Source organism: Micropterus salmoides, unplaced genomic scaffold (assembly GCF_014851395.1).
Source record: "Micropterus salmoides isolate LMB-PRFRI ecotype aquatic unplaced genomic scaffold, ASM1485139v1 Ms_hic_scaffold_9, whole genome shotgun sequence".
In the NCBI taxonomy this organism is placed as follows: Eukaryota; Metazoa; Chordata; class Actinopteri; order Centrarchiformes; family Centrarchidae; genus Micropterus; species Micropterus salmoides.
Window position 1 is genome coordinate 24,586,391 of NW_024044681.1, and position 13,739 is coordinate 24,600,129.

General features: G+C 40.5%; 1 protein-coding gene across 4 annotated transcripts in view; it reads right to left on the bottom strand.

The window, feature by feature from the left end:
* Window positions 1–696: 696 nt before the first annotated feature.
* Window positions 697–13,739, bottom strand: part of nrg2a (neuregulin 2a) — a 70,066-nt gene continuing 57,023 nt past the window's right edge. For 2 of the 4 annotated variants that reach the window (XM_038709462.1, XM_038709466.1), the window contains exons 5-11: window positions 12,596–12,654; window positions 9,470–9,493; window positions 7,735–7,837; window positions 7,326–7,449; window positions 7,055–7,182; window positions 6,583–6,804; window positions 697–3,864 (exon numbers count right to left, since the gene is read on the bottom strand). In XM_038709462.1, coding sequence (XP_038565390.1) covers window positions 3,210–3,864; window positions 6,583–6,804; window positions 7,055–7,182; window positions 7,326–7,449; window positions 7,735–7,837; window positions 9,470–9,493; window positions 12,596–12,654 — 1,315 coding nt within the window. In that variant the 3' untranslated portion in view covers window positions 697–3,209. Of the gene's footprint in view, window positions 3,865–6,582; window positions 6,805–7,054; window positions 7,183–7,325; window positions 7,450–7,734; window positions 7,838–9,469; window positions 9,494–12,595; window positions 12,655–13,071; window positions 13,149–13,739 lie in introns of all 4 variants that reach the window. The other 2 variants (XM_038709465.1, XM_038709463.1) reach the window with 2 other exon arrangements.

A 13,739-nucleotide genomic window follows, 5' to 3' on the forward strand; every position in this document is an offset into this window, starting at 1 on the left:
CAACAATTATACTCAAAGCTTGTTCAAATTCACTAAATAAATGTCCTTGTTCTGCAAACATCTCGTCGTCAGCAGGAAAGGAGGAGAAGACAGCAAGCAATCCTCCTGCACCTCCAATTGAGGAAAGACTAAAGACATGAGTTGCAGTTTGCTTTCATGGTAGTAGAAGTATAATTGTGTTCGGATCAAACTGAAAAGTCCAAATGTCCCAACCCTACGAGATAGGTGTGAAAGCCCCGATAAGCCTTTCTACTGTTGATTGCATTTTCACTCTACATCAATTTGATTCTCTGATTTGGCCTGATGGGCATCAGCACATAAAACTTTGTTGTTGGTTTTTATCCTTACATGGAGTTTATCTTGAAGTTTGCGTTGGAGTCTGTGTTGTGCTTGTAGTTGGACGTTTTGTGGTACATTTCGTTAGGTGAGGTGTTGTTGCTGTAGTCAGCAAGAGGCTTGGGAGCGCGCATGCAGCAACAACACCCACCGTGTGGTTCATTTCTAAGTGACGTTGCAGGGCCTTGGACAAATAGGCAGTAAAAAAGTGATTTATTGATAAGTGATTTCATTCAAAAACTACATATAGCCCCTTTAAACAAATATCACGATTGTAAACTGTGTATGTCAAGTAAGTCAAGGTAAAAGATGACTCAAAACCAAAGCAAAGCTTTCTACAGAAATAACTACGTCATAAAATGATATGAATAAAGATTTATTTTCTCATATGAACAGGTGGAATTATCATTTTATTTTACAATCTATGACAATCTCGCATTTTTTTTCTTTTTTTCTAGCATATTTCAGGAATGACATGGGGAAAGGTTATTTTTTATTGCTGAATGTTAAATGAAAATACACTTTCACTGACTGGAAAAGAATTGTCTGCTGCTTTTTTACCATGCACCCATCTAACCGTGACCACAAGGACATGCAGAAGAGAGGTGTTCAAACATTTCAAGCGAGGGTGGGGTCAGGTGGGGTGTGGGGGGGTCATAAAATGAAACAGTAGAGACTTGCAGGACAGTGCCTGGTAGCATCTTGATTGGGTGAGAGGACTGGCAAAGTGAAAGGAGTATCACATTTAAACCAGCGGAGCACTGTCTTCTTTTGCATTTTTCAGACATATAAAAATTAGACCCAGAGGTGAGAAACTCAATGAAATATCTGCATGTGAGGTGTGACCAAAGACCTTTCTCTATAACACCACTGTGCATTTACCATATAGCAGTTTGAATTGCAGATCAATCATTTTAAGAGTTTTTGTTAACAAGGAGTACAAAACATACCAACAGTGATGAAACGTCATCAACTGTTCTCTCTCACTGAGTAACTATTAATGGGTTTAACATTTCTTGAATTACCTTTTTAATATATACTTTTCCTTCAGTGGAGTACAGGGGGGATTCAAAAGATTTTGTTTGCTTTTAACATCATTAACATTGCGCACTAAATTTGGAAATAACTACATCCGTCAACAAGACAAAGCAGTACACAGTACTACTGGAGGACAACCTATTTGGATGCTCTCTGACATTACTTGGAAGTGTGCACATAAGTAGGGGCGGTCTAAACCAAGTGATAACATAATCCATGGACACAGTCATTCAATGGAGTATGTGAACAAGAAAGGCTGACGACTTGATAGATGGCTGCATAATGGCTTTAAAAACTAACTCATGTAAATATGCATTTATATCATGTTATTTCATTCTACACTACAGGCATCACATAGTTTTTTTTACACACAACACACTACAGTCACCTCTTAGAAAATGATGTAATCAAACAGCAAAATAGAAAGTTTGCATATTTTTGCATTGAATGATCCTCCAAAGTTTCACAGCCATTTATATTGTCTATTATGTTCTGTACTGTTCTCCACTAAGCTGCTTCCACTTGGCTTTCCTTCTTTCTGTATGGGAGTGTTCAGGGAACTGGTAGACTGTTAACATTTAGGCCTTCATTATCTGAGAACCTTAGTCTTAGGTAGACATTAAGTTGAGGAAGGTGAACAGGGTTTAAGGTGGAGGGAGGGGAGAGGGGGTGGGGGCATGTGGAAATCCTGAGACACTGTGTGGCCTTTAACATGAGCCACAAAAACAGAATGGACACAGAAGGATGATGAGGCATAGGATTAGGGGCTGAGTTGAGTGAAAACAGATGCAATCTTTTTGTTTTGCCATCACCTCTGATGGCAGGGGCCAGGAGGTCACCCTGTGCCAAGCGGCTCAGTGTTTGTTGGCCTCTTAACAGACCGACATAAGGAAAACCTGCTGGGGAATAAAAAGGACTTAACTGGGGCAGGCTGGGAAAGGGGCAGAATAGCTGTAAACACATCAAGCAATGACCTGCATAACACACGACCCTACAGCAGCCTTACCTGTCCATCTAGACTGGGGGTCACTGTTCTGATAAAGCACTATTCTGTGGACCTCTGACACACTCTTCTGTCAGCTCTGCTAAGACACCAGTAGACCCACACATTTGATGTTACCACAACAAACAATGAAATTAATCTAACAATCACAAATACATGCAAGCAAACTGACATGCGTTCTCTCTCTCTCTCTCTCTCTCACACACACACACACGCCTTTTACGCACACACACAACAACACAACATCTCACTCTCTGTCTCTTGGTAGACATTAGTCAGAGGGCAAAAAGGATCTACACTGTACTTATCAGGCGTTCTATTAGATCCCAAATCAAAAACCCTACAGGCGAATCATATTAATGTAAACATACACTTTATGTTGAAGTGGTTTATATTGCGTGACATTGAAGGGGTTATGTTCCAGTGGGGCTAGACTCCTCAAAGAATGCAACTTGGAAAGAAAGTAAAACAGGAAACCAGTGAGGGAAAAAAAAACATAACGTGTATAAAAAATGAGGCGTCCATATAAGAAAGGCTACAAAAACCTCCACTGGCCCTCTGGCATCGGCATACAGCAAAAGGCACCACAATATTACTCTATTTTTTACGTTGTGAAAAAACTGGCACATCTTTTTATGCTGTAAATCAAAATGTACATATAAATAGAGTTTTCCCTATAAAAAGTCTTTACTGTTAACTAGTAGACAACTTTTGCTAAAATGAAAATAAATATTTCATTTGTTTAGAATATCTGTCAGTTATATAAAATAAAAATATTTCTTATAGATGCAGGTCTATACTATATTGATTTTTGTTGGTTCATTTTCACTCTTTAATGGGGTGTATTGTCCGGTTTGGAGCGTGAGTGTGTAAGTCTTGTATGCATGTTCCCATGCCCACTGTGCCGCCCCGATGAGTGAGAAGTCCGACTGTCCACCGGCCTGTAGATGGTGGAGGGCTCGGCATTCATGTTCTGCATACTGAGGAAGGGCGTGCTCTCGCCGTCCTCCTCTGACTCACTATCTGTTAGGCAGCTTCGAGACCCATAGTCCCGAGATGCCTCATATCCACGTGGGGCCACATGGCCATTCAGTCTGGATCTCCGCCAGCGACGGCTACCAGTTCCACTGGACCCACTTCTCTTTGGTTGCTCCCGAGAGGAGAGATACTCCTGTGTGGTCTCATAGTCTTCCTCCTCAGCCAGCCGGTAGGGGCTAGAGGGCAAGCTGCCCCTGCTATCATTTAGATAGGTACGACGCTGCTGCCGGTAGGGCTCCTGGCACTGGGCGTCATGTAGGGGCACCTGGTAGCGGCGCAATAGAGGCTGGTCATCCGCTAGAGGATAGGGGTTGTGGACAGCAGGAGGGAGAGACATGGCATGGCTGGCATTGGGGGATGTGATCTGGAAGGTAGGCACCTGCGAGGGCAATGAGTAATGGAAATCCACTGGCGAGAGGCGGGCTGGTGTCGTCAGGGCTGACACATATCTGTAGTAAATACAGAGGAGAGTCAATAGTTAAGTAGAGAAGAGCAAAGGACAGAAGCGATAAAGAGAACGAGTTTACAAAAAGTGCACTGTGAGTTATTAGCACACTGTAAATGGACTCCTAAATATTGTAAGGAATATTTTTACATATGTAGATTTGTCTTTGTCTTTGTCTTGATTTTCAGTTGCTTATTGCTAACATTCCAAATCTCTGTACAATAAGCTGTCAGGTATTGAGTAATGTTATGGTGCAACCTCCCAAACCTTCTTCCCCCTATATTATTTTTAAATGAACTTATATCTACACAAATGATAGCTACTGTGGTTGTCATCTTAGGAAGCTTTGTTCAAACATGGCCATGTGGGCGCTATGGCAAAATGCTGAATACAACATAGAGATTCTTGAAGATGCAGAACCAATAATGACTTGGCCAACATGTCTCTCCAAGAAGAAAGTCAATATTAAGTTTTAAATACCTCACACTTTTTCATCCCTTGTCCTGATAGGATTAAACCCTAGTAACCACATTTGGATTGTTTGGATTGTCAAAACACCAGAAACTAATGGGTGTCACCCATGCAGTCTTACAGTCAGTTAATACCATAATCACAGCCAACTAAACATTCATGTCAATACATTTAAAAAGAAACTCAGAATTTACATTGATTATCACTGATGGTGAAGCATTGAGGATTGTGGTGTTTGGAATGTCTGTTTATCGCCTTGAGGCAGCTGCAACAGGCCGTGTTAGACACAAGCCTGAGATATTCCCACAACACCGCTGATTCAGCTGGTACAGAAGCTGTCGCCCTGATGGAAGCGCTTGTTACCTGGAATGACTCTGAGGGATGATGGTTATCCAGTGTTGCTCTGTATAACAACTCAATGATCAGGACCCTATTTGCACACACATGCTTGCTGTATGTTGGCATTGCTGATACCTTAGAGCGCGAGCACATAAAAGGCAAGACACATCTCGTCTGGTTAGTTTTTAGACAATTTACACGGCACTGGTCATAGTCCGATTTCTTTTTCAAGTTCTTGTGATTAATATCATATTGAAGTTTTTGCTGCACCCAGCAGCTGGTGTAGGACACTCTGTCAGTCATATAGTCAGTTCTAGAAATTTTAAAATACATTACAGTGAAATGCAGCTCTCAACACTTTAGGAACTACCTTACTCCATTACTTTCATTTTGGCTCAGTGAAAACATGACTGAAGTTGGACAAGCACTGATTTGCATATTCATTTGTTTTCATTTCCACTTTGTGTTTGTGAAAGTGAAAGGCTGCTTCATACATTGTACACGTTTAAATAGAGGATACTTGGGCTTTGCACTCACACAATTAAATGTTTGCTCCGTAAAGGTTTTATTAGATAAAATGTGCCACTCATCTGAGAATGTGACGACTTGGGAGTTTTCTAAAAAGTAATCTCAGTGAAAGATGTCTGCATTGGGGCCACTTTCGCTCCCTCTGAGATTCTGTGAGATTTTGCCATCTGAATATCATACTGTCCTAGCCACTGGATCTTGTGTTGTTTCACTGGGCACTTTTTTGTCGAGCACACTGTTCATCAAGTTATCATTGTACAGTAACTTTTCTAATGGTGAGGTTCCATGAGGCTCCACGAATGAATACATTTGTGGTAATAGTGATTCTCAAGACTTTAAACAAAGGTCAATGAATGCCTGTGATTAAGCTATTCGAAAGAAAAGGGCAGGGCGTCCACATGTATAGCAATTTTTAGCACAGGGTCTTCAATTACAATCAACAAAGACAGCCTTGCTCTCTAACTGGGCCACCGTTCCCTTCCTGCAAAAAAATGTGTGTGCTATTAGAACCAACTGTTTTTATAGGTGTTGTGTTGATGGTTAAATAAACACTCCATAATTTTAGTAGGGGACCATTCGTGCGTGTTGAGCGATGAGTGCTAAACTGGGAAATGTGTTGGAATTCAAAACATAAGCAGTGAGTAAGGAGAGCATTTGGGGGGTCACTATTGGGCCCTATCGCAAAATCAGGGAGTGTATCTTAGGCACTTAAAATGCAAGTTCAAATTCAGGCCATGGGTGACACTGAGCACTACTGAAATACAGAGCATATGGAATTATATAGTGATTCAATTGTGCTTGAGCTGTCATGTTCTAGTTCATGTTAATGGGACAGTCCGACATTTTCTGAAATATACGTGTTTGCCATCTTGCTAATTGATATATCTGTGCCTTCCGTACAGAAATAGGTGCAGGATAAATTGAGGGGCATATTTCCTCGCTTCTGACTTAAAGAGCTAGCTGTGTCCTGCAGCTTCTACTCTTTGTGCTAAGCTAGGCTAAACCTATCCTGGACCTATCTCTGTGACGCAAATATGTCTCTGGAAAAGATGGCAAACCAGTGTATTTCCCAAAATGTCACATTGTTCCTTAAATACAATTTTTGTCGGAACACTTTAGCCAGTCAGAATTACATACTGTCCAGGGAGTTATGTTACAGTAGCTATGTGCATAGAGTTCCCATTGAAATAAGCACTGTTTTTTCACTCTTGCCTACCTTAGCGAATTTCATCATCATGCCTGCTGTGTGTCAGTTTCCACTGAGTCTCTCTGAGTGCCCTGACTGGCCTCTCGAGGCTGAGAGAGAACCAGCAGAGAGAGGAAACTTCTCAAAATGTTCACGACAAACCCAGTGCCATATCAGCCACACAGGCCTGTTTCTCACCTGTCACTGTGCGGAGAGTCTCCCAGAGAGTCGAAGGAGTCTCCGTACTGTAGGCCCGGCCGATGGGGGTCAGAGTAACCACAGTGTGCAGCGCGCCGGGCCCGTGCCTCCATGCACGCAGGACTGCTGCATTTACTGGTCCCCACGGATGATGACATAATTCCCGGCGAGTCAGAGAGGATGCTGTCAGAATGTTCCAGGCTCCATGTCCGTTCCTCATGTCTGACAAATAAAAAAAGATGTTAACACGCACACACCCCAGCATGTCCCAGTGTGATTCTTTTTTTTTTTTCCAAAAAGAAGTAAGTAAGAAGTTTTTTGAAAAAGAAGATTGACAACCAATTCACTTGTTTCTAGAGGCAGGACAAATTAATCAGTCCCTTCACGTGAGATTCTGAATTTATGTAAAATGTGGTGCTTAATTTAAGGAAGGCATGAGGGCAAACATACGTACTGCATGGCGCATGCTTACCTGTGAGTTGATGAATGGGCTCGTGTGGAAGAGTTGTGAGATCTGGAAGAGGCATGGCTGGCAGGGAACGATCCCTCTGTTGCAGGCCGTATGACTCGTTCAGTTGCAGGGACATTCTTTGATATGTACTGTGATGGGAAGAAAATGGATTTGGCAAATGGAAAAATGTCAAAAAAGACAAGCTTTGATTATATAACTGAGCATAAAACCATTTGGTGTACATCTGTACGTGTGTACTTTAATAACATTAGGAATCCTTTCAGAAACTCACATCTACCATAGGGATTTCCTCCGGGCCTGGGCCTGGGTGATTGGGTCCGTTAGCTAGGTTACGATTAGGATGTTCTGGACACATGTTTTGTCTCAGATGATTGTGCATCTTCTTTCTTTGTTTCCTGTTGAGCAAATCTCTGTCATTCTCTCTCTCTTTCTTTTGGTTAAGATGCCCTAATTAATGATTTAACATTCTGCTTTTAAACTCGATGTGAGAACAAGATTAACTTTCTAACCTGTAAACGTGTCTAATAATATAAAAAGTCTACATTTTAAGATAGCAAACACAGCAACCTATTGTTCCCACTATGCAGCATATTACAGGCACTGCCAACAGAAAACAGTATACAGTAAACAGTTGTTTTTCAATAAAATACAGGTGGTATCCAATTATCAGTAAGACTTACTTGGTTTTACAGTAGGCAACCACACACACGATGCCCACCACCAACAGAGCCACACAAATACCCGTGATTGTCAGGACTCTTTTCTGGTAGAGTTCCTCTGCCTCTGTCAACATCACACCCACAAATTCACAGACGCACCCACACACACACACCACATGCACACAGTGAGAGAAATAAAAGGGAAAAAAATTAGTGTCTCGAAGGTGCAGGTTCCCACTTTTTATTTTATTTTTTACTAAATCCTGAGCAGTATGAAGCTTCATCCTCCCTTCCCTGACAACTCACTTCACAGTCAAACCTCTCCTCTCACATAATCACAAATACAACAGATGCTGTTGCTGCCTGTGCTGCAGTAAGGAGGCGTGGGTGGGGGACAGGGCCTCAGCAATAGTTAGACTAATCTTTTCTCTAAAAATCGAAGTAATTTCAAATTAAATATGATACTATAATGGTTCGGGCCTTTAATTGATGACCGGTAGAACCTGTAATGTTTGTCTAAAGTTCTACTAATGAGTCAATCATGATGCCTGCGTGATCAGCAATCATTCACTTAGTCTTCATCTACTCAGGTATTCAGTAAGCACAATGATGAGATCTTATTTTACAGTAATTTATGAAAGTTTATGAAGTTAATTTTAAGATTAAATATCAATAAATATTAAATATCAATAAATATGAATCTGGAGAAATCTTGACTGATGATTTTTGCTTTTCCAGAGAAGAGATTTTGAGAGGTTGAGGTAGTCTCTTTGTGTTCCCGGGGGGAAATGACGGAGCTAAGAGGTAGCATGATCAATGATAGACAATGTAATACGTATTTTACATTTTACATTGACGTTCCAAAGTTTCTGACACCATAAATAAAACACATAAATTGTATATTATATAATGTTAATTAAATTAGTGTTGGTATAATAACACAATGTCTTCCTGGTCTAGTACCTTATGTACTTGTATAATTAAATTATCTCTGAAAGAAAACCTCTAGCATTTGTTCTACACTCTCAACCCCTCAAGCACTTTTCTGGAAAAGGTAGCAGAAAAACAAGAGCTAACAATGAAGGAGGATGAAAATAGTGTCAGATAGAAGAAAAACATGACTGTATGTTCTAAATATAGCATTGCATGCTCACATCACAGCATCTACTCCTTAAAGGGATAATTCAAACCAGTAACACAGGTATTATATTTCATACTTCAAAGTTACATTTCAGCTATAGGCTACTAAAGACGGGGTGATGCAAGAAACATGGACAAGATCACACATAAATAAAAAGAAAAGAGATGGCATGTCAAAGAAGAAGACAGATACTAAAGGGAGGAGTCTAAGATGGTTGGATAGATTGAGTTGAAGACTGATGAAAGATATATGGTAACTACAAACATGGTACATCGTGCTTGTTACAGATGGGATGAAGAACCAAAAATCAGTCCAAAAAGGAAAATATGCTATTGTGAGTGAAACAGTTAATAGTTAAATTTTTTTATTGCACATGTATCAAAGGTGCAGGTGAAGACATCCATGTTAATGACATTTAATGTAGGATCAGTTACATTGACTAAGGGTTTGTCATTATAATGAGTTATGGTAGGACTGATTGGGAGATTGATTGGTTAATCGAGGGACAATATGATTTACAGTTCACACCACAGACGGAGCCAGAGCAAGTCAAAACAAAGGACATCTATTTAGTATCTATGCTAGGACTGAGAATCAAAATGGATTGTTCCATACCCATAAATTCAATCCCAAGATGCTCTGCCATTGCAGAGGGTTGACAGTTGGAAGAAAAAACAACAACAAAAAGAAACAAAAGACCAGATTAAGAGAGTGGCACCTTCTCACATATAGTGGACCAAACAAATAAAGGTATAACAGCAACTGAGACAACAAACACTAAACACGGCACGAGGACACCAGAACACACTTACAGCATGCAACACACAATTCAAACCACACTACACAAAACTATGGGACTACACAACTACAGTTTTAATACTGAAATGTTTTGATTTTATGAATAATATATTATAATCAAACTGGCTCTGGCTGTTCCTCTTGTGTGCAATTTCTCTCTACCGTATGTCTCAACACAGTCCCATGTTACTGTTGGCCACTCAGTTTTACATTTTACAAGTAATTTCTGATTCCAAGTTGCAGAAAGCGCTATTTCATTACATACCCAAACAAAATCTCGTAATGGGAATAGGACATAGTGGACGCATAGACGCTCTCATTACTGCTGTGTGGGGAAAATATGCGTCATCTGCTGAGATTACCTGTTTTCTGCTTTCTAAAAATGCTACACTGTCAGTTCCTGAACACACCCATCACATGAACAGGCAAGTTAAAAGGAATGTATCTGTACAGTATCGGAATAATCTCACTGAATAAGAAGAACTGTAGTTGGACTTTATGTTATATGGCATAGTGAGGCCATAGGGAGGCTGCACCAACCAGCTGAGTCCATATCTCTGGCAGCTCACTTGCTTTACTTGGTTTGAAGCGAGTCCCAGCTGTTCTTATGACAACATGCTTTTGTTAAGCCAAGCCCTTATGGCTGAGGAGCAGAAGCCATCCTCCTTGTTTTTGGTATCTCATGGGGATGGGAGGCGCCCCCTCCAGGAGGCGGGTCGTATGTAGTATGCAATGGATGTATGTGTGCGTGTGTGCACGTGTCTGCTCTTTGAGAGAACATTTTTATTTATTCTACTTAATTGAGAGTAGTAAATGTGAAATATGTGAGAGGCCATTAAAGCTAAATTCTAGTTGAAATGCAAGTGTACATGCAAGTTCTTCCCATGATAGCGTCAGCATGGACAGAGAAATCCTATTTTTTTCTGATGTGAATGTAACAGGTATGAATGCATCTACTCTCAACTTGGGTTTCATTAAATGTGATTGTTTTTACCCATTTCTTTTAAACATATCATCTTTTAGGCCTACAAATACACAGGACATTGATTTGAACGTATACGCACGTAAAACAAGTAATCAAAGCCTGCTCTGTGTTAATGTGGCTGGATGAGAACTGGAAGTAAATGCCTTCCTTGATGCAGGCGCACAGCTGCATCGAAGTATAACAGAATGCCGAAAAAGTGAGTGAGTGTAGGAAAAAGAGCTCCCACGCACCACTGTTTAACTCTGCCAAAAAACCCAAGCAATTTCAGCTCAGTGCATTACGACTTAATGTGAGATGAAATTACTTGTAGTTAAGAAGGGTGTTTTCGCATTGTACTCCGAGCCAACATACAACAAACAGTATGTGTAAGCTCTATAAGTCAGGCTACAGGGATGAGACTAGGCAGCATCAGGCAACTCCAAAAGCAGATGCAGTTAGTTATTTTCTATAATGTTAACTGTAATGTTACATTGAATTGCAACCACATGGGCTTGCAAAGACATGGCACTGACAAATATGCAGTGAGATAGCATCTGACATGAATTACAGGCTTTGCATTTAATTAATTGTTACACACTATCTTTAACCTTGTGCATGCTCTCTTCACAGAACCAAGTCCAAGCTATACTGTTTCATTAATATCAGGCCACTCACTCCTTTCAATATCACTTGAGATACTTTATGCGGGTAATCAACCAGCAGGTAATGTTGAGGTGTAAAACAGTGAGGACTGTTATAATCTTAAGCACGATTCCAGTGGGTGTTTTTCAAATTGAAAACATTTTATGGGCAAGCGCCATCAAGCCGTAGTTCTCCACAAACCACATCTAATCTTGGTATAATTCTGCACTTGATGGATATGTGCTGATATTGGCGTGTGATGTAGTGCAAGGTTGACTTCTCTTACCCCAGGCTAGCAAAGCTGTTTAACACAGCACTCTAGTACAGTGAGAGCACGAACTCTATGCTGAGGACATCTGCTGTAAGAGCACCATTCTATTGCTCTGAAGCAATGTTTGCTAGCAACAAATGCTATTTGCTGAATCTTCTCTCTGGACTTAACAATGTTCAGTGTTTACTAGAAACTGGTCTTAACCAAGTTACTGGCTGATTTGAAAGTGAAAAACATATAAATAATGTGTCCAGCCTGCATGTGCATGTGTATTCTAAAGCAACTGTGAACCACGGAGTAAGAGTTTTCTGTAAATACTCGGAAGATCCGCAAGTATCTTTAAAATCAAATCAATCTAGTCAAGCTAACTGGAATTATGTAATGTTGACTGATGTATAACCTACATACTGATAGATGCTAATATATGTATGAAGAAATCCTACATGTCGCATCTTGTTTGTGTGGAATGTGTAATAAATGGACTACATTAGAAACAATACTACATTTTGAGATCAGATCCCTCCATGTGATGGCTTTCTTTAACGCTTAACCCACTTCATTACACATTCAATTACTTGTCATGCCTATGAGTTAATGCTTATTGTTCAGGCCTGTTTCCATCCATCAGCTCTTCAATAGGATCATACATGCTTGTGTTTGCAGCTGATTGCATAAACAAGCATGATTAGAGAGTGAGCTAAAGGTAGGGTTTTAGTAATGGTTTTGCCATTAGACTGTGTTGTTACATGCAGCTGACTTTGTGCAAATCAACTACCACAAAGCATCTAAATCCAGCCAAGTACTTGTTGCTATCAAAGTAACTATCAACTTGTGTCCTGAGAGTGCACATGCAATACACTCCGATTTAAAGGGCAAATAATATCACATGCAGACCAAACACAACAACAGACTCTACTAATCTATGCCAGCTTGTGAATGAGTCATCGGAGGAGGATCAGACACAACAATTAGGTAATAACAGGAAATTAATGCAATCTCTCTACACTCAGCATGCACGCATGACACGAGGACAGTCTGACAGTGACAGAAGAGGAAATTGACATACGGTAGAAACTGGCCATAACGTAGGTTTGACAGCGATCACCAGTAAAGTCATTTGGACACCTGATGGAAAGAAACAAAGCCACAAAAAGAGAGGGGAGGAGAAGGGTGGTGGATGAGTGGGAAAGAGAAAGAAAAATAGAAAGAGAGAGAGGGCAAGGGTGGAGTGAAAAGGAGAGTATGCGTAAGAGAAAGTGAAGAGGGAGAGAGGGAGGGAGAGAGGGAGGGAGAGAGGCAGAGAGACACAGAATTAGAACAACAGCACATATACAGACAGCAGAAGCAGAGTGTTCCCCTGGATGACACCACCGTGTACATGGTGTAGTGCACAGCTCATTGCGTGTTGACCTGAGAAGGAGAAAGAGGAGGAGAAAGAGGAAGAAAACTGGGGGGGAGGGGAGGGGGGTGCAGCAGCAGGAGTCCACAGAGGTAATCCAGTGACTACTGTGTCTCTCAGCCTCTCATATCAAGTAAACATACTTTTGTAAGGATTGGGCATGTACAACCGCAGCGGCTCAGTCTGTAAGCATCGAGGGCCGAAGTATCCATCCGGACATCTGGGAAGGAGCAGACAAGTGTTATGAAAAGGAAAATACAGGAAGTGAGGTGCACTGTAAAACAACATGTTGTTAAAGGTCACAGTGAAGCCATGGATAAAGTAAAAGAAAAAAAAGAAAAAACACAGGAAAAGTCATAGAACAAAAGGTGACCTACATGATAATGTGTTTATCGACAGAAACAACAATACCCACAGTATGCTACAAAATATTTAAATATAAAATATATATGTATATAATAATAAAAAAAGACGAGTTTATAAAATTAGGTTTCAAATAATGAAATAAATAAAAGGTAATAAACAGGCTTCAGCCAAACCCCACTCTCTTTTTGACCTTTGAGAGAAGAGCGTTCATGAGTATATGGACAAAAAATTTAATGTATCTGGGGATGAACCGCACAATGTTTTGTAGGCGATCAATAAATCAATTCTAGAAAGCCTGTGCAGCTAAGCTGAAATTGTAGTGATGTTGTTTCTCCTCTTGGTGTCTGTTAGGAGCGTGTTCATAACCTAAAAATGTGACAGTTTTATAACCGGTACCGCAGAACAGTGAGTCATGAAGTAGTCAAATCAAGAGGAAATGAAAATT